Raw genomic sequence first — 27,396 nt, forward strand, 5'->3', positions numbered from 1 at the left:
ACGCAACACGCTGGGAACGACGGCCGGCGCGGAGGCCCCGCGTCGAGCTCCGGCTCCACTTCTCCGCCTCCCGCGCGCCCCGCGAGCCTCACCGCCACTTCACGAGGCGCGGCGGCGCCCGCTGCACGCAGAGGGAGGCTACCTCAGAGACGCAGGTGTCACCCTGACACCGGGCCGGTCTGCCTGACAGAACCGGCTCCTAGAAAGCAACGTGGCCGGTCAGTCCGTTCCAAGGCACGGTTTCATCCGCACCAGAACGTCACAGGCCCATTCTCACCGTATTGGTGTCTTACCGGAAAGTAAAGGGCTCGAAAGCTCGAAAGCTGAGGCGAAAAGCTCCGGCTCCCGCGCGTCAGGCTGGGGCGGGGCTGGCGGAAGGAGCCGAGCGCGCTCGGAAGCGCTCGCCTCGCCTTCGGCAATAAGCGTCGGGGGCGGGGCGCGCGCGACGGCGCGTTCCGCGCGGGGCATTGTGGGAGGGGCGGCCGGTGCAGCCGCGGCTGCCATCTTAGCAACTCCTGGCGTTGCGGCCTTGTCGTTGGAGGCGGCCTTCGTGGCGGTCTTCGGCCTCAGGGAGCGATAGAAAGTCAACTGACTGACAGCTTTCTTTCCCCGGGCTTCGACAGGACGGTCGGCCCGCATCCGGAGGCGGAGGCGAGGGTAGCCGGGCACGTGTGGGGCCCGAGGCCAGCGGTTAGTCACAGCGTCGCCCGGAAGGATGGGCCGGTCTCGGAGCCGGAGCTCGTCCCGCTCCAAACACACCAAGAGCAGCAAGCACAACAAGAAGCGGAGCCGGTCCCGATCGCGGTCTCGGGACAAGGAGCGCGTGCGGAAGCGCTCCAAATCCCGGGACAGTAAACGGAACCGGCGGCGGGAGTCGCGGTCGCGCTCGCGCTCCACCAACACGGCCGTGTCCCGGCGCGAGCGGGACCGGGAGCGCGCCTCGTCCCCGCCCGACCGCATCGACATCTTCGGGCGCACGGTGAGCAAGCGCAGCAGCCTGGACGAGAAGCAGAAGCGAGAGGAGGAGGAGAAGAAAGCAGAGTTCGAGCGGCAACGAAAAATGTGAGCCCCCTCGGGGGGAGGGGCCGCGAGGTGGGGGGTGGCGTGGGGAGAGGAGAGGGGGCTGGCGTGGGGAGTAGGGGGTGGTGTGGAAAGTAGGGAGTGAGGCGAGTGGCAAGTGGCGGGGAGTGAGAAGTGGGGAATACGGTGGAAGGGAGTTGGGGGTGGTGGGGAGGGGGGAGTAGGAAGTGGCGTGGGGGGAGTGGGAAGTCGCATGGGGAGGGGAGTGAGGGTTGGCGAGTGGGGGGAGGGGAGTCTGGGGTGAAGGAGGTTGGCGAGGTCGTAGGAAGCGGCCTCAAGGGGCTGCAGCCCGACGTATGCAAAGCCTGGAGCAGGAAAGACCCACAAGTTGGTTGGGAAGGAAGATAGTGGGTCTCGGGTAGGAAGGCTTCGAGGAGAGAAAGCTTTTTGGCGCGAGAGGAGGAGAGTCCCGGAAGTAGGGGGTGGAGTTGAGAGTGGGCTTGGAGAGCCGCGTGGATCCTTGAGAGTGAGGAATAAGCTACCTCAGAGATGGGGATGGGGAGCGTTTGTAGGCCCCCTGGAGAAGAGCACTCTTGTATTGCATCTTAAACTTGGGACAAGGTTTCTCAGGAATAAAACGTTTGAGGTGGTTCAACAGTACACCCAAAAAACTGCGTCTTACTTTGGTGTATTCCTGTTAGAGTTGTTGCGGTCGCTTTTCTTTTCTTGGGTCTACTCTTTGTCTACTCTTTGTATTTTGAGGTGTAAAAACAAAATGCGCACACCTCAAGGGTCCAGTAAGATGAGTTTTGACGCTTGAATTCACCAGTGTAACCACCATCCCAATCACAGCCTATTCCATTTGTTTACTTTTTTATTCATTTTGCTTTAGAGTTCTCTGTAGCAAACTTCAGCGCAATCCTACTCATTTCTCCTTGTGGTGTACCTGCTGCTTAGAAGATCCTTGAATGTTTGCTTTTACTTGGCATTGATCACATACAGAAGAGTCACACCAAAAGTATCTTTTATCTAAGAGTAGGTGCAAATAATCCCAAACTAATGAGATCTTGGTTGTAAAATGTAGAGTTTTGTTTTGATTCAAGACCATGGAACTCTGATGCTCTAGGTGTTCTTTCCCAAAGCCATATTGAAAGGTAGAGTTAGATTTGCTAACTCTCCCTGCTTAATCAGCCATCTTCCTCAGTTCTGCAGTGCATGTTTAGAAGGTGTTCATGCAGCAGGAAAGGTACCGAAAATAGAGTTTTCCTGAGACAAGTTTATGTGTACTTAATTTTGTAGGGGTTTTACATTTTTCTGCAGTGTAGTTTGTGTTACGTAGATGTTTCAGCAGAACTTGTTTCTAAAAGCAAATCATTAAGAGACAGGGAACTAGGGCACTATCTAGTATTATAGAGGAAGCAGTACCTGGAGAGCTCTCTTGCTGTACTCCTTTAAAACATGCACAATGCTTTCAGTTTTTTCCTTTAGTTAGAACTGTCAGTGGTACGAAAACCAAGTACAAGTAATTGTGTCACAACAAACCTTGATTACATAGAATCCAGTTTTTTTGGTCTGGAATAAGGTCCTTGACTGAAGATGTAGCTCTCAAATAACTTTCAACAGATGAACATTTAAAAAAATTATCTAAGACATTTTGGAGGTGATTTTTCCGTGTGATAGCAAAGGATATCTCCAAAGAGTAATGATTTGCCTTTCACTAGAAAGCTGAGACTTACAGGCAGAGTGAAAGGGAACTTGGTATGCGAGGAATAATCAAGCTGCGCATGAATAGAGAAGAAATCTGGGGATGAAATGAGAAAATAGAGCAGCTGTATAGTTCCAAGTTGATACAAGGAGCACACTATCATTAGCACTTAGGAAGGGAGGAGGGAGCAGGGCTAGCAGCCACCTGCACACTGAATTCCTGTGTGTCATGCAGTGGGCACTGCTATGGGCTAATGCCTAGTAATGCAAAGGTGACAATGGAAAGACCTAGGTTTTGCAGCCATGGGAATGATCAGAAGTTGTTGCCAGTCTGCAAATCCTGTTGGCTAGTTTATTCAACTAATATTTATGGAGCATTTAATAATAAGTGCCAGGCATTATACTTGGAGTTGTTAATATAAAGATGATTGCCCCCTCTTTAAAATGTTGATCTAACTTAAAGACAGGTAGGTAGATAGGTAATAGTACAGTGTGGTAAGTACAGTGATGGTGATGTGATGGTAAGAAGGAACCATCCTGGATGGGTAAATACCTTAGTTCCCCTAAGAAATGAGTGACAGATAAAAAAAATACGAGACTGTTGAGCTAGGCATAGGAGAATACACGTGGACCAAAGGAGGGTGACCCCTCCACTCCTGTCAGTATAAAGGGAGGGCTGCAAAGTGGTCTTTGGTGGAGTAAAAAGGTGAGTATTGACTGGAACTTGAGTAAGTACTGAAGTCATGGAGGGACTGGAGAGGTAACTAGAGGTTGGGAATCATGGGAAGAGTCTTGTATACCATATTAGGAGCTGAGATTTCATCTTAGAAACCAAAAAGGTTTTAAGCAGGTCAATGCATGGGTTTGTTTGCTTGTTTTTAAACAGATATAGGAAAATAGTTACACTAAGTCCACACAGGAGTAGTAAGGGAGCAGTTGTTGGAATGGAAAGGAGGAACAGATTTAAGAAACATTTAGAAAGAAACTACTGTGTGTCAGACACTAGTTAAAATGTCAGAAACCTGGTGGATGGGGGAGAGGGAAAAGTCAAAGGGAGTTTCCACTTGGCACTTCCAATGTAGGCACTAGATTTTGGATATAGTGAGTTTATCCAGAGTTGACATGGGGGACTGAAGCCTCAGGGAAATCTTGAAAGTAGATAGAATGACCCAGGGAGAGTGTGGACAGAGAAGAAAGAGCAGTTAATTCATGGGGCTGAAAGAACCTTAGGAAATATCTGTATTTACAGTTGGAAGGAGGAAGACAAGTGCATGGTGGAGCAGAGAAGGTACCAGAAGAACACACACGTCAAGTGTATCTTCAAGAGGTCCAGTGTGAGACGGAGAGATAGCAAAATTAAAATCTATTGAGCTTAACCAATTAGAAAGTCTCAGTAAGATGGGCAACCATATTGTTTTGCCATTTACAGTTCTGAGGCCTTGAATAAACTACTTGCTTGTAAGCTTGATTTCTTATCTGTAAGTGAAGATACTTGTCTTGCTTATTGTGAAGATTAGAAGATTATTGTGCATTTAAATTATCTAGATGATACTTGGCATGTATTTAATGGGACACAGTAATGTTTAATGTCATTTATATACATGCAGCCAGACTGAACCTAGTGAATTTAAGAAGTGATCTTACAAGTTATCTTAATGCAATAAAAAGTAGACCTTAAAATTAAAAAATTTTTTTCTCAGTTTTGAATAGCTCATTCACATTGTTCAAAATTCAGTTCAAAAGGTCTCCTCCGTATGTCCCACTCATTTAGTGTTGTTCCATCTCTCCCCTCCCCTCCACCCTTTTCATTTTCATGTAATTGTGAGATGCTTTATGTGTGTTGTACTAACTGTTGGAAAAAAATGGGCAGCTGAAAGTGACTTGTAGCAAATCAGGATAATAATGTTAATGACAGTAACTTACTGTAGCTTGTGATATTAGATTCTCATATACTTAGTGTTCAACTACATGGCCTATCAAGAGCCTTCTAAATTAGAGTACCTCACGTGAACTGGGACCTGTGTGAGTGATTCTTAGAGGAATACTTGAGCTCATTGTGAGAGCAAATTCAGTATATGGAACTATGTGTTTTGGGGAGCTTAGGGCTTTGAGACAGAACATTAGGGCGTAAGATCAAGCTGATGTTGATAAGAATTTTATCAATTTTTAAGTAATTATTTTGGTAGTTAAATTCTTGTGCATACGGTTGCCGTTCACGTTTGTTGTGGAGAAACAGTGTAGGGTAGTACAGTGCTCAAGAATCTGAGCTTGGGAGTTACGTAGGTTGAGAGTCACCCCTCAGCAAGGGGCATTGTGCCGGAGCCCAGCTAGTAGACTGCTTAGCCTCAGGAGCCATCAGAGAGGTAAATGATGATGTCGTGTATAGAGCTGTCGGCAGAGTTTTGGGTATCTGTTCAGTACTGAGTAAATGCTGTTCGCAAATATTATGAAGCAGTTCCTAGAAGTAAGCTCCTAGGGTGAGTTTGTACATTTTAAAGACAAAATAATATTGCCAGTTGCTCTGTACACATAGTCGCACTCACATTTAACAGTATTTTATTGCTACACCCTTGCCGTGTGTTTTAATAGTTGTCATTTTAAAGTTGTGATTAGTGTTTTTAAAATACCTGATAGCATGGAGAAAAATGAGGAACTACTCTTAATGCCATTTTCATTAAAAAACTTGAAGATTTTGATTCAGCCCATTTATCAGGTTGAAATTTTTAGCAAGGGGATGGATTCAGCAGAGAAGCCTGAGGAAAAGATTAGAGAGATTGGGGAAGGGTATATAGCTCAGTGGTAGAGCACATCCTTAGCATGCATGAGGTCATGGGTTCGATCCCCAGTACCTCCATTAAATATGAAAAATAATAATCATGATAAACAAATCTGTTTACCTCCCTCCGAAAAACAGAAAGACAAAAAAGAGACATAAAAGAACATTGAAGTTGGCAACTCATATGACAAAACTTTTAAGGAATGAATAGGCAATTTCCTAAGATACTGGTGACAAAAGTATGTGTTCGTTTTGTTTTTGTTTCCCTGAGAAAGTTTCAGTGGCTCTTAGAAAAGTTAGCCTAATACCTGCTTAATCATTGATTATGATAATAAGTTTGTCATCAATGAAAATCAATTTCTTTTTTGAATTTTGAGAGCTACCCATCTTCTACCACCACCACGCCAGGTGGTAAAAGGGAGGCTCCTTTGTGCTGAGCTTTGCTCAGTTCTGTACCTTCTATCTTTGTACTTTTATGGGAAAAGACAGACAAGAAAGTGACACAGGTGTATAGAGATTGCAGAAACATGCAGAGAATTTTTATTTATGTATGTTAGTACTTAGATTTAGTTGTAGAAGAGTCACAGAAGCACAGGTTGTATTAGTAGGATTCAGGGTTCTAGCACAGCATCTAGTACACAGTAGGTTGTTCAGTACTGACCTGCCATATCCCTTAAATGCTTAATTCCATTGTTTGTGGGCCCGTTGGTTTTCTGGGTTCGGGTGTGTTGGAGGAGGGGAATTAAAGCAATATTGGGCTTTAACTTTTTCAGCACTGGATCTAAAAATTGGTTTAAATTTTTCTTCTGATTACTGAAGTAGCAATTTCAACCTTAACAAGAATAACACAACAATGAAAGTTACATGTTTAGTAATACTTGTAGGGGAACAGCTCTGCTCTGGTGCCCTGACCTTGCTTGTCTCCAAGTAGGAAACAGCAGCAGGGCTTAATTACAGTCCTGGGGGGTGCCCTGTGGTTCCCTCAGGGACAAAGGGAGATAAGCAGCCTTGTGAGAAACTCCACCAGGTCATTTCTCATCCTCCTGGTCTCAGCTGAGCTTGAGAGTTTCCACGTACCCTCCCCTTTAGGCTATAAGACTGCGGAGTTGTAGTGAGAATTGAATCCTCCGCAGCAGCCACCTGGGCCTGCACTTCTCACCCAGTACTGCTTGTCACCTAGCCTGTCTGGTTTGGTGTGTGAGCAGAGACACAGGGAGCTGACACCATGCTGATCTGGCTTTTGCTGTAAGTAAGAAACTGAATTTATTTAGGCTCGTTTTCTCATTACTGAACAAATCTATGGAACTGTGGCCTATTAGCCATTGTGCCATACTGCTATTATTTAGGGACTGTTTGCTTGACAAAAACCCTGAATATGTATCCACCTTTACCAAATTCCTAATTGGGCAACTTTTCTACAGATAAGCTAACCCAAAGCCTTATCCCATTCCTTTCCCTCTGTGTGGAAAGTTTTCATTGAAACTTGGTTTACATTGTCCTTTTAAGTTAAATTGTACCATTCTTGAAATTTTGAAGTGAAGTTTCATCTTAAACTTCTCTACATTTATTAATTTTGTAGGAACCATCTAACAAAAGAATGTGTTTGGGTGTGTTCTTTTAAAACTTTATGTTACGGAAACTTTCTGACTCAGCAGAAGTAGAGTATTGTTATCCTGGTATACCTTTCATCCATGTTCAGCAGGTGTCAGCCTTACTTGTTACATCTCTTATTTCTGTCTTTTTCTTTGGACTAAGTAGAGAAACAACATTTTTATATTTGAAATAAAGTTTAATTTCCATTTAAATCGCTGCCTGATTTTCTTTAGACATTCCTGGCGATTCATTTTTAGTGTTGGGGTAGATACCTGTTCTTCACTGAGCTGCTGTATAGGCTTATTGAAACTATCCTAGTACTGTATTTTATTGGATGTTAAAAAAGAAGGAAAAGGAGCACAGAGTACATTTTAGGCTTTTTTTTTTTTTTCATAAAGATCACTAATAATTTAGTGTTGGGGAGGGGATATCTAAGAAACAAGCAACAAAATCTTTGGAATGGTTACTGCAGATATCTAGAAACTAGCAAATTATGCTTTCTCAAGTAGCTACTATATCCCTGACAGAAGTATGTCTAGATTATAAATGCAGAAACAGATGTGAATCAGAATGTTAGATACACTGGTGTTAGTATGGTATCACCGTGAATAAGTAGCAGGGGTTGAAATTGAAAGCACTTGAGTGGGAATTGAATCATCCCCCAAAATAGTTCTGAATTGAAGTGGGGGTTTATTTAAAGATCACTTAGAAACTATAGTCTTTACTAAACAGATAAATTGAATGACTCTCATACATATGTATGAGTCATCAAAAGATACAAAGGTTACAGATTTGTTTAATCTTGTGGATTATAAGAAAGGTGAAGCATTGATAGATTGGTCTCTTAGGATTTAGATGTACTTTCAGAGTCTACATTCATTCATCACAAACTATTATCTCAGATAATGCTCTTCAGTAGAAATACAGTGTGAGCCACATGTGTAATTTAAAATCTTCTAGTAGCCACATTAAAAAAAAACTAGTGAAATTAGTTTTAATATATTCAGTCCCTCAAAATATATTGTCATTTAACATGTAATCAGATAAAAATATTTATGAGATCTTTTATATTTTGTTTTCCTGTTAGTCGTCAGTTCAAACTAGATACATGTGACTAGTGGCTATCCTATTTAAGATCATTAGTATAAAATGTGTAAGGTTTCCACTGTTGTTCCTTGATAACTGTTGGTATCTGCAGTGCAGAATTTCATTTTGAGTATAAGTTCATTTATAGTGTTTATATGGGATTAGAATAATTAAACAGTATCATGCTTTATTAAACTCTTTAGTAGAAGTGATAATAAAAATATATTTTCATCCACTTTCCCATGTATAGAAGAGCTTTTAATTGAAAATTAATACGAGAAAGAAAAAGTGCTGTAAAGGGTATAGAGTTCGGAACTTGAATAAATTGGTCTGTATTTTCGCTGAAAGCTACAGTATTGTTGCTTTAGCAGTCTGAATCTCTTTGAGCCTCTATATATTCTGACCTTGCTTGGGGAGAGGGGGATGAATTTAGCAGATCTGAATTGCTTGCTACATAATAGTTTCTTCTGACTTCTCTGTAATTCAGTCCTTAGACTGAATGGATTGGCAGATAGGCAAATTATGTATTTAACAGCTTGTCCCTTCATTATAAAGCTGATGACAAAAGTAGATTTCCTGTTTCAGATTTACTCTACAGTTCCTAAAACTAATGTATTTGCTCTTTGTATATACTAGTCTTTTTATTTACTTTAGAAAATGGTAGAGGAAAAAACCGTGATTTTCTGTTCATTTGAATTTCTGTATCACTTAACATCTTGGTATCTATCTTTTCTTAAATGTTACTTGAAAATGAATTGCAAAATCATAGAAATATATAATCAGACTCAATGTTTTGCAGGCTTAGAACTAGTTTTATTTCATTTTTGGGGTCTATTTCTTACCATTATCTAAGCCATTTTTCCCACTTTGTTTGCTAGTCGGCAGCAGGAAATAGAAGAAAAACTCATCGAGGAAGAAACAGCACGAAGAGTGGAAGAATTGGTGGCAAAAAGGGTAGAGGAAGAATTGGAGAAAAGGAAGGATGAAATTGAGCGAGAAGTTCTCCGAAGGGTGGAGGAAGCCAAGCGCATCATGGAAAAGCAGTTGCTCGAAGAACTCGAGCGACAGAGACAAGCTGAGCTTGCAGCACAAAAAGCCAGAGAGGTAACGCTCGGTCGTTTGGAAAGTAGAGACAGTCCATGGCAAAACTTTCAGTGTCAGGTGTGCCTCCTGCTCAGTTCAGAAAGAAATGGAATACAGACTAATTCCTTTCTCATCTAAACTTAACATTGCTGCGAAAGTTAATTTTTTAGCCTATTCAGATGTGCTGACTGATATTTAAAAGTTATTTTCATAAAACATATTCAAGGATACTTTTTGATATACTGGAACTGGCTTACATATTTGAGAAGAGTTTGAAACTTTTGCCATGGCTGCAGGACTTACATTCTTTTTTGGAAGGGTGCGGGGAGACAGGGAGTGGCGAAGGGAAAAGGTTAAACATCCACCTGTGGTTATGTGTTCTTCTTTTCTCTCTTATTACCTAGACTGTGAGAGGCTTTTTGCCTTCAGTCAGATTAAAAAGAGCAGGGCCTAACATTGAGTGACAGCACCTGCTTTTGATAAATAGGTTTTCTTGCTCTTCTTTTTTCCTCCTTTTATTCCTCACCCCCTACCCCCAATCCTGCTTCAACACAATGGACTAATTCTAGCATTCTGATCATAAGGCCCTCCATTTTCCTAATGTGTTTCAAAGAATCTTTTTAGGAAAAATGTCCAGATTATTCATCCACTTTTTTAGTATCTACTAACAACTCCTTTTTTTCTCTAGAGAGTTATGAAGGAACAGGTTGTCCTTGTCTGGAGTCAAGCTAAACACATGATTTGTTTTATCAGCAGCTGGAGCAGAAGTTGAAAATGTCTTTCTGTGAGACAGTAATTTGCTACTGAAGCTTTATGGCTTATTTGCACTGATTACTCCAGGATCCTAAAACTTGTTGAAAGTCACTGAAATACTCAAGGCAAATTACTTTACAGCACTGAGTGCTCCTCAGCATAGTTTGCATAATGAAAATGAATTCCACTGGTGTGTGCCATACGAAATCCTGTCATAGTTTTTTGAACTTCAATATTTGACTCAAAATATGTGACTCGTCATTTTTAATCTTGGCATTATTGTGGACAAGCTGACATATTATTAAATCTCTGTTTGCCAGTAAGCTTAGCTTTTCAAATGCATTTTCCCTGTGTTGTCTTTAATTAGATATACATACCTGTATTTGGTGGATATCACAGACTGTGCAATTGAATGTATGAAATTTTTATTAGTGCCTTTAATAACGAAGATATTTTTGGAGTAATGGTGCTGTCTTGTAGCGAGTTATTAATCATAGGAAGATTTTTTTCTCTTCATTTACTTTTTGTTTCATATTAACAATTTTTTTTTACACGGACACAACCCTCTGACAGTCTTTCCAAATAATCAAAATCATTTGACTATGTATGCTGTGATCTCAACACTGCCCAAACCATCAAGCAGTCTTCATATAGTTTGCATTATAAAATCTCATTAAATTCTCCAAGAAAAAATAAATTACAGAATTTTATTTCCTGACCATGCACCCCCTGGATTCCTGAATTTCAGTTCAGACTGTAGATGACCAGATAAGCTGCCTTTAGAAATTGTCAACATCTGAATGTTAAGTCCATTTTCCCCATGGAAGAAGCCCTTAGTTCCATGAAGTATGGATTACCATTTGTATTTTCCACTAACAGTAAATGTATTTTTCTTATTAATTGTTTGCCTTAGGAATGATGAATTACATTTTTTGTTCCTTCTTACCATAAACATCTGCATTCCTCAGCTCAGCCTTCCTTGTATGTTGTTTCTTTATAAATGGTTGAGCTGCTGATGCAGGTATTGCCAAGCTAACAGTACAAATCATTTTAAAGAGGAAGCTGGCGCGTATGGCAGCCGAGGAGCACACTCTGCAGGACACTGGACAAGACAGTAAATATGCAACTTTTAATGCTGATTAAAGGAGTATAGGTAAAGAATACGTAGGTATACATAATTGGTGAGACAAATATTCACTTTATTTATATTTTATATATTATTTTTTTAATTTGGTAAATACTATCCAGTTTTGTAGTTGTCCTTGTTGATTTGTGTGATATTAAAGTACTAGTAATAATTGCCAGGAAACTATCATTAGGGAGGGTTTAGTCGGTTGCTGTTTGGACTGGGAGGGATGATTTAAATTTAGTGCTAGAAACAAATTTTAGTGACTGCACAGTTTATCATTTGTCAGACAGAAGGTAGCTATAGAGCTACCCTGTAAGTCAGATCAAAAAAGTTCAGAGAAAGATTAGTAAATATTTATCAATTTTTAAAAAACATTTTATTTTTCTAACATCTTAACATGTCCTCCCCTTTAGGAGGAAGAACGTGCAAAACGTGAGGAGCTAGAGCGAATACTAGAAGAGAATAACCGAAAAATTGCAGAAGCACAAGCCAAACTGGTATGTGTAAAGCGTGCATGAAAAGTGCTATATTGTTACTTTATTTTTTTCAGGGTTTGTGGAGTGATTTTTGTACTCTATAAGTGACTTCGTTTTTAGAGTTTTGGGGAATTTTAAGGGATTTTAGGCAAGAGTAGGAATAGTTGACTAGATTTTAGCTGCTGTCTTCCAGAGGAATCTGTTCGAGGCAGTCCAAAAATTCTGATTAATCTGGAGACAATTCCAAAATTTGCAGTGGTTTAAAACAGATTCCTAAGGGAAATTGTATTATCCCTATCACCAACTTTTTCTATCCTACTCTCATTCACATTTCCCCTGTGCCTATAAAACAAAAAAGCTTGGAGGTATTTAAACCAAGTAATATGCAGCATTTTACTTGGCATTAGTTGCCTTGTTACTAGACAGAATAAGTAAAGAGTATATATTTGATAGTAAGTGCTCCAGATTACTTTTTAAAATAGTTTAAGTTTAAAATATTTAACTTGATTAATATTATTTAAGTCTCTGTGACTTAAGTAATTGCATTATGATACAGAGATGTAAAACGAGATACAATTTTTAAACTTTAATAAGCCAGTGTAAGAATGCTGAAGTAATTTTTTAAATGGAAAAACTAATAATACGTATTATTTCACATCTGTCTTTTTTCCCTATTCTATATAAAGTGGAATAAAAAGTAGATAACATTTTTAGTGTATTAGAGTGTTCCCAGTTAAGAGTATGAATATGTTTTGGAACATCATCAGTATGCTGATAAAGAAAACTAGAGTTAAAGGACTATGGATATAAATAAATCAAAAAACAAGGATAGTCAGACATTATAAGGGAAAATTTTCTTTTCCACATGAAGATGGCATATAGACATTCTATTTCAAAGTAAGAATATAAATTAGAGATAGAAGGAAGTTTACTTAAGATGAATGAGGATCAATGCTATTACTGCCTAGGAATGAAGACATGACCCAGGAGGGGCTCTTGGTTCTAGACAAGTTTTGTCTAGTTAAGAAATGTGTTGAGAATAATACAGCCATAGGAAGAAATTTGCTGCTAAGTCATACTGTTGACTGAAGGGAAAAAAGCAAGATGTAGGCTCCAGTGGTTTAGAAAAAACAAATTCTGTGACTGTGTTGATAAAAGCAGAGAAAAAGATCAGGGAGGGTCTAAGTAATTAACGGTGGATCCCATGGGAGTACAGTGAAGGAAGACTGTAAATAATTGTCCTATTGTGGATAAGAATGTGAAAGTGAAAAACGTGGTTCCAGAGCATGATCTTTTAAAAGATAGTCTGCCCCAGATAAGAGCCAAACTAGAAATATATAAGCAACTTACTGAGCATTACAATGGATTCTTAACTTCATACCAGTGCACTGGCTGTTGTGAAAGCCACAGGCAAGGAGAAGACTTACTCCTGCTTTACCAATGAAGACCTTAAAATCTGCCTAGGTGAAAAAAAGCAGAATATGAAATGGATGAGGAGTCATAATAAGATGTATCACTATATGCTAATTAATAAGTATGTGATAATGCTTTTTTTGGTGATCAACATAAGGAGAAAGTCTCAGTGCAAGTGGGAGGAATAAGATGAGAAGTCTGCATCTTAATTTGGGTTTTGAAGGTTGAGCTTTGAAAGGTAAATGTAGACTGGTTTGTAAGGCATGGATGTTTTGGGAAGAGAGGAACAGTATAATTGATACTTAAAACATTGAAGCAAAATTACCCAGCATGAGGGATAGAATTCCTCTTAGAACATGGTGTAAGAGCCTGGATAGTATAGAGAGTTCAGTTTGTGGGTGGCGTGAAATACCAGAGGGTGACTTCTAGAGCAAAACTCCTAGAACTTGGTATGCACTGCCAAGGTTTCGATCCCTTCTGACCCTGGTGTGGCTGTCTGAGTGCCTAGGGACAGCCTGGCCTCCTTATGTTCCTCTGGCAGCCTTTGTTTACCCATGAACCATAAAATAGAGCCTTCTGTGTGTCATTACTGGGAAAAGATTAGCAAGCATATTCTAGAGCAGTGCTTCACAAGTGGTGGTAATTGGCCAGATTTTTTTTTTTTAACCTTTTAATCCCAGTTTGTCTCCAAACCCTACTTTTGCAAAATACAGTTAAATGAATTATTAGAAAATGAGATCACATTGCTATAGAAGTTTCTAAAACACTTCTTAGCTTCTATGTAACTTGTGTGTAGAACCCATTACAGTTGACACTGTCATTGGTCCGTGGGCCATACTTAACACTAGCACTGGGCTAGAACATTTGATTTTGACTTAATTTTCTGTGCAGTGACTACTCTGACTGCGTGCTATCAGTAAAAGTTCCATGAAAAGATACCTTAGGGGAAAAGAAGCTTGAATTTGAGAAAAATTGGTAAGAAATTGGATATAATTAGCTCATTTGCTTCTTGTGATCAGTAAAGTTGGAAGCCTAAGAAATTGTTGATGATAGAGAAAAATAATTTTTATTTGGTTCTGTTGGTGGTCATTTACTTACAGGGAAAGTAAGAGTGTCTTGTGTAGGAGACAAAAAATGTTACTGTATAAAGATGCAAGACATATATTTTTGAGGTTTCTTTCATTTTTTGTTGTCCTCTTCCTCTCAGTTTTGAGCACAGTTATTTAATCTTTATACATTTTTACTAGGAAATACTACATGGACTATATTGAAAGTCTCATTAAAATAATAGATATTTTGATAGCTCAAGTGGTAGAGCACATGCTTAGCCACACAAGGTCCTGGGTTCAATCCCCAGTATCTCCTCTAAAAATAAATAAGTGAACCTAATTATCTCCCATAAATAAGTAAGTAAATAAATAAATATTTTTTAAAAATCATAGTTACTTCACAGGGAACTATATTCAGTATCTTGTAGTAGCTTATGGTGAAAACGAATATATGTATATTCATGTATGACTGAAGCATTGTGCTGTACACCAGAAATTGACACAACATTGTAAACTGACTGTACTTCAATTAAAAAAAGGTAAAAAAAAAAAAATATTTAAGAAATAAGGGGGCTATAATAGAGTGCTGTAGAGAGCATGTGACTTTCCTGGGTCTGTCAATAGTAATAGTATATCTTGTTGAACCAACAGTTCTCTTTGCTTTGTTACATAATATAGATGTTAGAGATATGGACCTGTTCATTGCTGTGTATAAATTTAAGAAGAAAAATGGGAAGCATTCTTGCTTCTAGAAAGCAAAGGAGGAAGAGGAGTGGCTAAGCTTTGCTATTAACGTAACCTATTTGAGAAACTAATGTGTATAAAAAGCAATTTGGAGATAAAAATAGCCAAGATGTTAAGTTCTCTTAAAGACTATTCATTGTGGAGACAAGAGCAACTGCAGGAAAAGTTAACTAATAATATGGAACTATTTGGTAAGTGACATGAACTATATGAGATAACTGACATTTGATAGTTGCTCTGGGAAGTTTACTGGAAGAGATACCCCTGAGCTGGGCCTTGGTGGATAGTGAGACATTGAATTTAGGATGGGGACAAGAGTGGGTGGAAATGAAGTTGGGCAAAGGCCTTTAGGGAAGTAGAATTAGAAAAAAGTCAGAGTGTGGGGTATCTCTTGGGATAATGGGGAAAGGAGTAGTGGTGGTTGTAAAGGAACTGTGTGTGTAAGAAGTTTGTGTGATAAACATGGGAGATGAGGTTCTGAAAGCAGATTAAAGATTGATTGGAAAAGAACGTACCCTGGAGGAGACTTCTTCAACATTATAACCATGAAAGAACAGCACAGTGATCTCTTATTAATAAAGAAGGCCAACTCCCTGAAAGGGAAAAAAAAATTACTTTGAGATGTAAAAGAGGTAATTCACACAAATAAGATGAAAAGTAGCTGTAATAAATTCCTGAAAATAAATCCCAACCTCAGTAGGAAAGCAAAGAAATGCCCCCTCCTTTTTCTTTTTCTCTAGTAACTACATACCAACTTCGAAAAGATTTTTTCCCCCATTAGTACCAAGTGTTGGCAAGGATATGGTATACAGAGACCCTTTGTATAGTAATCCTGGGAGTTTAAATGGATATGACCATTTTAGAAAATAACAGTAAATCAGTAAATACCAGGAACCTTTTATTCCTAAGAATTTGTCTCATGGAAATTGAATCATATACAAATCAACTTACACCCAAAAATGTTTTCCCCCTATTATTTGAAAAGTGAAAATTGCCCAGGTGTTTAGATAAATTATATCCACAGTGGATTTTTTGGCAGTCAGAGAGCACTTGATAATACAGGGGAAATATCTAAATACAGAACTTACATATGCATTATGATTTTCCTAATTTGAAACTTATATTTGAACATTATAATAGAAAAATATGCCTAAGTGCTAAGAATAGTTCTCTCTAATTAGTGAGCTTACATGTAACTTTATGCTTTTCTCCAGTTTCTACATTTTCTGAAAGTAACATTTGTCACCATTATGATCACATAAAAATAATTAGTAAAGACAGTAAATTTAAGCCACCCTTAGACTAACTTTTAAGTAGGTCCCCATGACAGAACTTCAAAGATTGGTCCCAGTGATGTCTATAGTAAGGAACACATTAGCTAAGCCACGTGGGGCTCTCATGTATGGTAATCATATTAAGTGCTCTAGACCGAGTTATTTTTGCTCATTTCGGTTCCAAGTTGTTAATCAACATACTTGATTTTACCTGTCCATAAGGAGGCAAGGAAATATTAACCAACACACATACTTCATTTATAAAATCAAACAAGAATTAATCCAAATGTGGATTGGCTTGACTTGACTTGGCTTTTTGGCAGATTGGTTCCTAGTTCTTGGGTTAGTATTGGCAATGCACAGCTATCTTCAAGTATTTGAAAGGCTGTTGTTACTAAAATGGAGAATTCTAATTTTCTTTAAAATGTTAAAAATAGTATTTAAAATTTTTTTAAGTTCTCTTCTTCACACAGTTTTTTTTTTTAATAATGTGCCTAGGAAAACCCCAGCTACTGTTCTGAAATTTATATGCATCTTATGTATCAGAAGGGGAAACAGACTAAGTGAAGGTGATAGATGTTGCTGTGGGATGAAATGTTCTAGGAGGGTATGTCAGTAGGAACAACGACCCTCATGACTGTCCCCTGAAATTCTAGATCTATAGTACATTTCCTCTCTATAAAATTGAAATAGCTTTCCATTTTTCCCTTGCCAAAAAGGGAGATTTATCATGCTCATTGTGCTGTATATATAACACTTGGTATCTCACCAGTTTGAGAGATGAAAAACATAGTACCATGTTTACACACTGACTGTATATGAAATATAGTCCACATACTTAATTAAGTTTAAAGTAAACCAGATCTTGCCTTGCAATTAAGAGATAGCTCTGAAAAGAGTTCAGAGAAAAATGTAAGAAATAATTTTTTAATATTTGTGTAGTAGACTGAAAAATGTCGCCTACCTCACAAAAAAAGACGTTCATGTTCTAATCCCTGGAACCTGTGAACGTCACCTTATATGGCAAATAAAGGGTCTTTACAGATGTGAGTAAGTTAAGAATCTTGAGGGAGAGTTTTTCCTGGATTATCACTGCGCCCTAAATGTCATTACTTACATCCTCAAAAGAGGGAGACAATGGGAGATTTTACCACAAAGCACACATAAGGGAAGCCAAAGACAGAGCAGAGAGAGATTTGAAAGTGTTGAACTTGAAGATTGGAGTGATGTGGTCAAAGTCTAGGAATCCTCGCAGCCAGGAGGAGCTGCAAGAAACAAAGAATAGACTCCTCTAGGTCCTCCAGGGGGAGCACAGCTTGCTGACATCTTGATTTGGGTCCAGTAATCCTAATGTTTAACTTTTGGCAGTCAGAATAATTTTGTGTTGTTTTGAGCCTATCTAGTTTGTGATGATTTGTTTTTGTGAAAATGTGGTAGTGTTTTTTGAAATTGGACAGTGGGAAGAGGCTGGAAGAATTTTGAGACATGATCAGAAATGCCTAGACTGCCTTAAAAAGACTGTTGGTAGGAATATGGACTTTAAAAGGTACTTTTGTTTAGAACCAAGAAGTAAAATGAGAACTTGATGTTTGGGGAAAATTTTAGCTGATTTAGATTGCAAAAGATACTAAAATTAGGAGGTTCACTGTTAGAAAACTGGAGCAGAAATGCTCTGGAAAGAAGGCTTAATGGCGTGACTTTTTGCTAACCATTTGTGAATGCTGAAGAGATTATGTGGCTCATCCGGCTACCTCACCCATTTTAGCAAAAGCCAGGATTAGATGAGATTATCCAGAAAAGACCTGTGGAAGAGCCTGTTTTCTAGTGGCCTGGTGTGTATGGGAGACCCACAATGTTTTTGAGGATGTTATATCAGCAGAAACTGCCAACATGGGCTGAGAGGGAGAGAGGACATAATGATGAAAGGCTTTCATACTCCAGTAACATAGGAAAAGGTGATGTGAAGACAGAACAGAGATTCGAAGATACTGGCAGAAGGAATGTGACTCTGTCAACACTTTGATTTTTTTTTTTTTGTAGGCATACTGATTTTGGATTTCTTCCCTCTAGAATAAACTTCTGCTGTTTTAAGCCATCCAGTTTGTGGTCATTTGTTCCAGTGGCTACAGGAAACAGCTGGAAAGAGAATGGGCATTTATAGTAGAGTAAGCGTATGTAAGTTGAAGTAACACAGTACTTAGGATGGCCAGTAGTGATGTATTTACCTGTATTAAGAGACAGAAAAGTATGGTATGGCACCAAATGTGTCAGTTAAGTATTTTAATTTGAAATGAAATGGTGGGGAAGTTAGACAAGGATTTTCTTTCAGTCAGTGAGAACTTGTTCCCAGTTGATAAGATAGAAAGCTGATTTAATTATGGCAACGAATTTGTTTTTTAAGCTTTCTGGACGTTAGTGATATGACATTGTGTGAGGTGGAAAGAAGGACAAAGGCTAGAAACAGAGCTGCTGATGTCAGTGAAAAGATGGAGGCTTGAATTGATAAGGTGGCAGTAGAAACAGTAGAGAGAGAATAGGTAAATTTGGTGAGTGAAAAGGATATACAGAGAGGGAAAGAAGAGGAACAAGGAAGGGAAAGCAAAGGCGTGGTAGGAACCAGGGAAGACCTGCTGCAGTCATGCTAACAGCCAGGGATCACCAGGCGTTTAAGGAAGACTTTCACAGAAAGCAGTGGATACTGAACAAGACACACAAAAGAACTGACTTGAAGGAACAGAGCATATGGGATACAGAAGATGAAAAGAATCACATCTAGAAGAGTAATTTTTTGTGAAAATTTAAGAAATGAATGGTAAAATCCTGAAGGCATCAGGTTTCTCTTTTGGCAGTAACATCAATCTCTCCACAGCTCAGGAGGACTGATTTTTGTACCTAGTATTTCATTTTACCTTAACTATCGGTCCTTGAAGCAAATGTCTGTACTTTAGGTAAAACAGAATCTCAGGAGATGTTATCTAATGTTGAAGTCCCCAAAATTATATTTATATAGGCTATAAGGATAATAAAGGGGAATTAAATTGAAAAGGGGGCTAGAGGGTGTGTGGTGGTATGAATTCTCTTTCAGTGGGTAGCTAATGATGTCCCACAGTAATAGTATATATCCTAAGGAGGTAACTGTCGGAATAACTAAATAACTATGGTCCCTTGGGGGAGGAAGAGGAATTGCTTTTTTCAATCCTTCTGTTATTTTTTTAACCTTGTACATGAGTAACAATAATAATATAGTTTGCTAGGAGTCAAAACTAACTACATCAAATTTCTTAATTTTTTTTTACTCATTGTTTAAAATGGGACTTACATTATATTTGTTATGGAGGGGAAGGTACATCAAAGACTTAAATTGAAAATGGCAGAGTGGAACAGGAGGGTGTTTCAGAAGGTTAAAATGCAGAAATTCACATTTCCAAGTAGAGGCATGTTTCCTAATTGTAGTTTTTTTCTCATTCTGTCCCATCATTCCTATAATCACTCCCCATAACAACTGTTTCTACCTTTGGATTTTTTTTGTAAAAATTCATATATATTTCAAGTAGTAGTAGATTTTCAGTATCCCTGTTTACTAAAGAAACTGCTGTTAAGGATCTTGATCTAGAATTATGGACAGTGTAAAAGGAGGATGCTTAGAAAAGTAATTTTGAAAAAGGCAGCGTGACATCTCCAGGGAAAGGGGGATAGAAGATACTGGGAGGAGTAAATAGACCCTTCTCCTATAATGCTGTATTTTGCTTTTGTGTATTTCATCTCACTAATCATTCTTTTGAGTGGGGTAAAGGTTGAAAGACTTTTTGAGACCTAACAAGTCCTGGATGTAGTGGCTAGGAGGGCCTGCCCCAGTGTGATAGGTGTTGACTATCTTTTGGCTTCCGTGATGTCCACCACATAAGGAGAGCTTAGTGTCGCTCATCTGTGTGAATACAAATGTACATACCCTTCCCCCGTCACTTGAAATAATGCTTTCTTTTGCATACATTTGAAACAAAAGAAGAGGGGACAGGAACAATGGGTAATATTCGCCAGCAAATGGGGTCAACAGGAATGAAGCAGCATTTCAGACAATTACTGCAGGCGCGGGGGTTTGGAAGAATACCTAGCAAGTGGGGTGCAGGGTCAAACCGCTTACAGATGGATGGGCAGTTTTTCATCTCTTGAAAGTCACTATATTAAAATGAAAGATGACTTTGGTTTTTCTGAACTAGTGCTTTTTTTATATATAATTTACTTTTATTGTCAAGATTTTATCAACTCATCAAGACATTCATCAACTTCCAGTTGAGAAAGTTTCTGTGACTTCCAGTTCAACATGGTTTTCTTATTTTAGAGCTAAAGTAACTTTTTTCCTTCTTCGGTCACTCTTAGGCCCTCAAATATTTTTTGTTTGGTTTAAAGGGTAATTTCCAGCATTTATAAAGTATTGCACTTTACAGTGTGTTCTCTCATTATCTTACTTCATCTTGTAATTACCCTGTGAGATAATTGCTCTGTGATCATTTCATATATAGATATAAAATAAGGGTCACAGAAATTAAGATTTTTCTCAAAATTATTGAAGAAGCTTAAAGACCAGGTATGCACATCGTAAAATTCTTTTTTGTTTTACAAGCCTAAGGGGTATTAACTTTACAACTAGGGAGCCTTCCCCTCATATATTAAAGTTGCTAAAAACTTACTTTAACTTCTGAGTCTTAATTTTTAATACCTATATTGTGTTATGTTTCCTGTACAACCCAGTTTATCCCTTCCCACTCCCTTTACCCCCTGGTAACCATAAGTTCTCTGTCTGTGAGTCTGTTTCTGTTTTGTAGACAAGTTACTTGATTGACTTTTAAAAATCATTCCATTATCAAGTACCTCTAGTAGCACTGTATGCTTAGCACCAGGGATAACACTATTAGCTATAGTCCCAAAGAAATTACTCCCCCTCTAAATATATACACTCTTTAATCTCCTATGTTTGTAGACTTAAGTGTGAGACTGAACCTTGTCTTTTTCTTTACTCAATCTAAAGGCAATTTCAGTGTAGTAGAAATAGTATTTTCTGTCAGTGAAGGGAATTAACTTCTTAAATCTTATTTAATTTTTTGATTAGGTAATAGCACATGATTCAAGTTTATTTTTAATAGCCACACAGTATTTTCTTTTATAGATCTTCCATAATTTAATAGTTCCATATTGAGTATTTGGGTTTTTCCAGTCTTTTACAAATCATGTTGCAATAAACTTGTTCAATTTTGCATGCATGCAAGTATATTTAAAGGATAAATTCCAGAAAATTAAATTGCTGGATAAAAGTATTACAAAATGCAGTTTAGGGTAAAGAGTGCCAAAGTACTATTCATGAATTTCTCTTATGGGTTGAGGTTGTGATGTTCATTTCAAACCCTTTACTCCCAAAGATTCTTTCTAATCTGCTTTCCTAGGTGCTGAATTAGAACCTTAGGGAAAAGTGAGTGTGGGGTGTTTATATAGGTAATAGTTTCCCAAGCACATGCACACACTCTGAACCTTTACCATATGCCCTGATTCAGTTGCGTGTGCCATTCCCTTACCCAAATGTGTTCTGATTTATGAAAACTGTGGGTAAAGTAATTGTCATACGAATTTACTAATGATGATGAGAAGCAGATAATTATTTCTTGTGTAATTATCAGTGTCTAAACAAGAGAGAGGTCTTTTAAAATGGACCCTGACGTACAGGTGGGATTTCAGTAAGAAAGCGTGGCATGAGCTATAGAGAAGGGGGGGGGCAAGATAGAAAGGGTCATTTAGGAGAGAATAGTAGAAACAGAGTTGGAGCCAGATTATAGCAAGTTGTAAATATGCTAATTTAGGAGGTTAAGCCGTATTCTGTGCACACTGGAAGTTTGAGGGCAAGAGAGCGCAGTGCTCAAGAAAGGTGAGGCTAGCAGCATTGTATGGATTGGATTGAAGGGCAGAGGCTGGAAACGAGGAAAGCATTTCAGATCTGCAAGAGATGTGGGCCCCTGAACTGCAATGGAAGAAAACTCTAGATGAGAGAATATAAAGGAAGAATGAACAAGTTTAATGACTATTTGGTTGTGTCAAGGGAAAAGGTGAAATAAAGCTATACTATATACTCTTTGGGTGGCAGTAGGTAAGACAGAAAGGTTAGGCTTGAAGAAGTTTAAATCTTGAACATGTTGAATTTTGAAGACATTGAAGAAATTCCCCAGTTGAATGTTCATCAGCCAGCTGGAAATGTAGTTTAGGAGGATGGTATGAGAGAAGGTGTATTTCAGCTCTCTGGTGGGTTTTCCACCTTATACAAAGATAGAAATATATGAAAATCCACTTTTCCATCTTGCCTGCCCATCAAATTCCCACTTCTTAAATTTTGGATCTTCTTCATCTCTGACCTTACTTGATTACAGTGGATTCGCTCACTGCCTGTCTTTCACCTTTTACTCCTCATAATCCTTTAGCTTACACCCTCTCCTGCTCTCTATCCCTCATCTTAAAGTAAAACAAACCTCTTTTATCTGGTGGTGGGGTTTTTTTTAACCCCCACAGGATAAAATTTAAATGTTTTATGTTACATACCAGAATTTGTTACTTTTCCCATGCGTTCTGCCATAAGCCCTGTAATTCAGTCACATTGATTTTTATTATTCCTGAATAGAAAAACCTGTCGCTGGCAACAGACATGACTGGTCTGGTGGAGGACCTTAGCCTTTTGAACCTTAGTGTGTCATGTGTGGGAGGAGGGAAAATTTTTAAGACTCAAGTTGAAGTGAACAGAAGACTGAATAAAGATAAAGTTCACTAAACTTACGATTAGTTTTTGATCGTCTAGGAAATTTCAGTAGAGTAATGGGGATGGAAGCAGTAAGTTTTTAAAATTTAACTTTGAATGGAAATAGACATTTGAAGGATGCAGTGATGTTTTTAAGATCAAGGTCAGATAGGAAGAAGACAACTCTGATAACATTAAAAAGTCAAGAGTTAGAGCAGGTTTTATCAACCTTGGCACTATTAACTTTTGGGGCTAGATAATTCTTTGTTGTGGGGGGCTGTCTTACACATTGTAGGATGTCTAGCAGCCTGTCCTCTACCCACTAGATGCCAGGAGCCATCCCCCAGTTGTGACAACCAAAATCACCACCACACACTACCTGATGTCCCCTGGGAGATGGGAGTAAAATTGCTGCTGGTTGAGAATTAAGGAAGTGAACATGGTATCTTTGGGAAAGAAGGAGAGACTTGATGAGGAAGGAACTCATGCGAATGGCCTGAATTTTCTTGGTAAAGAAGGGAAGTCTGTAGGGAACACAGGAAGGGGTTTTGTTGCTTGAGACTGAAGGAATTGAAAGCATTGCAGAAATTAATTATATTGGTGTCTGTTTGAAATTAGATATCATTTTATAGTCAGCCAGGTCAGAAAGATTTCTTGTTATTTTTCTCTCCAGAAAAAAATTTAGTATGCTCTTGGTTGTATATTGACAACATAATGTAGCTCCATTGGAGATTGTGTGTATAGTTTCTTGAATGCCTTTCTAATGGTACATTTAGTTTTGGTAATTGGTAGATAAAATGCTCTGAAAAATTCATTCTTTGATTCATAATTGAGAGTTTATTAATCTGGTGCACCGAAGGTGTAGATAAGAAAGTAGTAGAACAAAATGTATACTGATCTCTAGACATGGTTTGTAGAAACTTTGTTTTCAGGATGTTCAAGTGCATTCCTATAATTTGTTCATATACTTTACATAAAAAACAAAATCAGGAAATGTAGGAATAATTACTTGATTAAATATTAAGGAGTTCTAATTCCTCAACATTTTTTCTTCTGTCAACTTTTTGTGTCATCTTAGGCAAGTTTTCTTAAACATACACTTCTGTATGCTCCTTTTGATTAATTTGTTACCTAATTTCCAAAATATTACTAATAGAAATGAAATTCTGATTTTTTACTTTTAACTTCTAGGCTGAAGAACAGTTGAGAATTGTTGAAGAACAAAGAAAGATTCATGAGGAAAGGATGAAACTAGAACAAGAGCGACAACGTCAACAAAAAGAAGAACAAAAAATTATCCTGGGCAAGGGGAAGTCCAGGCCAAAACTGTCCTTCTCATTAAAAACCCAGGATTAAATTGCAAACTCTGAACTTTTTACAAAGAAAAATGGAAAAACTTTGTATGGTAGCTTCATGTTGAAGTGGTTTTTTTGTTTCGTTTTTGTTTTTTTAATTTGGAAAATCTGGAAAGTTAGCTTGTTCTAATAGGGGCTATGCTCTGCAATTCCTTTTTCCCCCCTCCCCCCACCCCCTTAACTTCCATTAAGTCAAATCCTTATCAGATCATTGTTATCTTCTAAAAAAGTGATATATTTTTCACCTGTTGGATTCTGTAGTAGTGGTCTGAAGAAGAGCAGATCACTTTGTAAACTATGGATGGTCTGATAAGGCTTTTACTGACCCACTGACTTCAGAGTTATACTCTGTTTACTACATCATAATGCTGGTTTTGCTGACTTTTTGTTTTTTTATATATTTATAAAAAAAGAAAAAGTCGGTAATTGCATTGGAAGCGCCCAGGGTGTCACTGGACGTTTGTGTGGTGTATTGTTAGACCAGTGTCCTTGCGACACTGTTGCTCTTGACGTTCCCGACACAGGTAAGGAAACGGTCGGTCAGCTCTGATACACGATATATATACAGTGCAGTATTGTCTCTGTTCAGTTTGTTCTTATTTCATTGACAAAATCAAACCAGCATTCCCCATTGTGTAAATAAATGATTTTGCTGAATAAAGTAAAGTCTTAAATTCATATGTTGAAGCAATTTTTTTTAAAGTTCTGTTAAGTCTTAAAGAGGGTGGTTTACTTTTTGATGGTCAACAATCTAGAATTCCTAGAACTATGCTATGTATTTCCCCTCATTTATACTTTTAACATAGGATTTATATGTACATTAAATATACTTGAGAATTAGTATTTAATGGCTATTTTTACAGATATTGAATTTATGCTGATACAGCAATTATGACAACAGTATTACCTTTAAGAAAGACTAAGCACCCAGAAAAAGATTTAAATTCTCAATCCTGTGCCTCTGTTTTAGGATATAAGTATTAATCACCACAAATTATACTTAATAAAGACAGAAAAATGCTTCTAAAAATTTATAGTATCTTAGATTATTTTCAAAGTGGGCCATCAGAAAGAACTTAGCTTTGTACTTTTACAAAAGGCTAAGGGTAGCCAAATCATCTTCAGGGTAGGGTATCTGCACGTTTATTTTTGGGACAAACACATTTAAACTTACAAGCTTTTGTTTTTGCATGTAATATCTTATGAATGACTCTTATACACTAGAATCTGCCTCATTTATCTTTACATATGTTTGTTTGAAGTCTACTGGTATGAAAACATTTATTCAAGAAAAGGATATGGATGAAAAATGCTGCCTGAGATGCATAGACATGTCATCAAAGTAGAGAAGCTTTCTCCAGTATTTTTGAGACAGTTTGATCAGTCTTTGAAAACATGAGTTAATGAGATGACTAAATGGTAGATTATTTTGTGTGTGCATGCTAAGAAAAATGCTATTACTTTAGTTTGAGCTCTTCAATGAGTAATTGTGGTAAGGAACAATAAAATCAGTTTAAATATCTTTAAAGGTAGAATTTTAAATAGGCATGAACTGTAGTGAGAACTGACTTTTTAGTAAACATGATACCTGTTACTCTGAAACATTCACTTTACCTAAAGAATTTAGGTTGCTTACAAATCTTTTTTTAATCTTTAAATTAGGTTAGCTCTAATTATTTCATGATTCTTACACTTTTTTTTAAAATGTAATCTTTTTTTGGTACAGATCCATTGTTCCTAAGTTGTGTATTCAAATTTTTGGAAATGTTTATTTAAAAATTGTTTTGCTATACAAGTGTTCTAGACATTGTATCTAAGAGAGTAGCCTGGACTTAAAAATATTTGAAATCAGCTTATGCGTGCCTTTTAATTTTTAAAAAATTTCTTACTGCCACATATGGTGTGAAATCACAGTAAGTTGCTTAGTAACATTTGCAGTATCTGCTTGCTGTTGGAGACTCACATCAGATACTTAAATTGTTCCTGTGCCAGGCTGCAGGAAAGAAGATGTAATTGTCAATAAAATACACCCAATCTTTTCTGTGCTGCAACAATGTGTAGTGATTTGTTTTCTTCATTTGTTCTCACTGCTTTTGTGTACATTTTATGAAAGTTCAAATTCTTTCCCAAACCATTAGCAGTTCAGATGTTCCCTAATTTATTAAATATGCCTTTATTCACAATTTGTTTTTTAAGGTTATTATTTCTTAATGCATTATAGAATTAACTAATGACTGTTTATTTTTATTACAGTATTTAAATATGTAGTTATTGCCATTTATATTGTGGAGCTTGCAGAATTAAATCAGTTGTATAAACTAAACCTTTAAATTAGCTTGGTGTGAGGACTCTTCAATGCTTGCAAAGAGGGGAAGGGGTTTGTAGGTAAGATTTACTGCTCTAGTTCTCTTAAGATACAGCAAATCAGGCTGTCTCTGTCCTCAGTTCATTGTTTAGTCATTCAGTTGTGGTATATGTTCATAGTTTTTCTGTATGGCCACCAGTACCTTAAGAATTGGCAAAAGAAAGTTTGTACTTTTTAATTTTCTGAAGTTAAATAAGCACAGAATCCTGGCCAGTTGAACTCTGTGTATCATTTCTAATGTCTCATTTTACATCAAGGGTCCTCCTTAACTAAAATTTCCCCAAAGCTCTTAATACTCACTAGAGCTTCTGTTTTCAGTTGTCTCAATTGTTTGCTCCTTTACACCCAGAACCATCCATCTGTTTTGTATTGGCCATGAGACATTCTGAAAACAGGATACCTTAATTTTTGAGACTTGCCACTCCCTCCAGGAATCATATGAACACTCAAATACCAGTGTTATTAGTGAGAGGACCTAAAAGGACCACTGAAAGTCAAACTAGAATGGGTCCTGAAGCGCGGGCAGTAGGTCCCACCCTGATAGGTTGAGTTGCCTCTCCTGGCAGTCGTGGTACCTTCACAATCAGGTCACCTTTGTTAACGCATAATTTTTTTTGTTTACTCTTGTGTTTAGGGTTTGTTTTTTTTTAAAAAAACATCTGTTGTCCATAGTCACTGAGTTGCTAATGGTGCAGAAATACAGATTTGCATTTGCTAGTACACTGCACTATGTATTTTGTAGCAGATTTACCATAATTGGTTTTCAGATGGTTAGATCGCATTGCCTGTTCTATATTGTGTCTC

The 27,396-nt window shown here is 38.0% G+C and overlaps 2 protein-coding genes across 3 annotated transcripts in view; one reads left to right on the top strand and one right to left on the bottom strand.

The window, feature by feature from the left end:
* Positions 1-966, bottom strand: part of LOC116668466 — a 38,250-nt gene extending 37,284 nt beyond the window's left edge. The window contains exon 1 of the mRNA XM_032496007.1: positions 294-966. Coding sequence (XP_032351898.1) covers positions 294-966 — 673 coding nt within the window. The remainder of the gene's footprint in view (positions 1-293) is intronic.
* On the top strand, positions 489-24,905 carry ARGLU1 (arginine and glutamate rich 1). Of its 2 annotated transcripts, XM_032496679.1 has the most exons (4): positions 489-1,062; positions 9,058-9,283; positions 11,558-11,641; positions 24,064-24,905. In XM_032496679.1, exons 1-4 carry the CDS (start codon positions 716-718, stop codon positions 24,226-24,228), a joined length of 822 nt encoding a protein of 273 aa, XP_032352570.1. In that variant the 5' UTR covers positions 489-715; the 3' UTR covers positions 24,229-24,905. The 2 variants fall into 2 exon arrangements, with proteins under 2 accessions (XP_032352570.1, XP_032352571.1); XM_032496680.1 differs by lacking the exon at positions 24,064-24,905 and having other exon boundaries at positions 492-1,062; positions 11,072-11,626.
* The last annotated feature ends 2,491 nt before the right edge of the window (positions 24,906-27,396 follow it).

This window comes from Camelus ferus, chromosome 14 (assembly GCF_009834535.1).
Source record: "Camelus ferus isolate YT-003-E chromosome 14, BCGSAC_Cfer_1.0, whole genome shotgun sequence".
Classification (NCBI taxonomy): Eukaryota; Metazoa; Chordata; class Mammalia; order Artiodactyla; family Camelidae; genus Camelus; species Camelus ferus.

What these genes read in the sequence shown, in the direction of transcription:
- ARGLU1 (XM_032496679.1), top strand. Translation starts at nt 716, where the DNA reads ATGGGCCGGTCTCGGAGCCGGAGCTCGTCCCGCTCCAAACACACCAAG. An exon ending in TTCGAGCGGCAACGAAAAAT is followed by an intron (nt 1,063 to 9,057) that starts GTGAGCCCCCTC and finishes TTTGTTTGCTAG; the next exon opens with TCGGCAGCAGGAAATAGAAG. An exon ending in CAGCACAAAAAGCCAGAGAG is followed by an intron (nt 9,284 to 11,557) that starts GTAACGCTCGGT and finishes CCTCCCCTTTAG; the next exon opens with GAGGAAGAACGTGCAAAACG.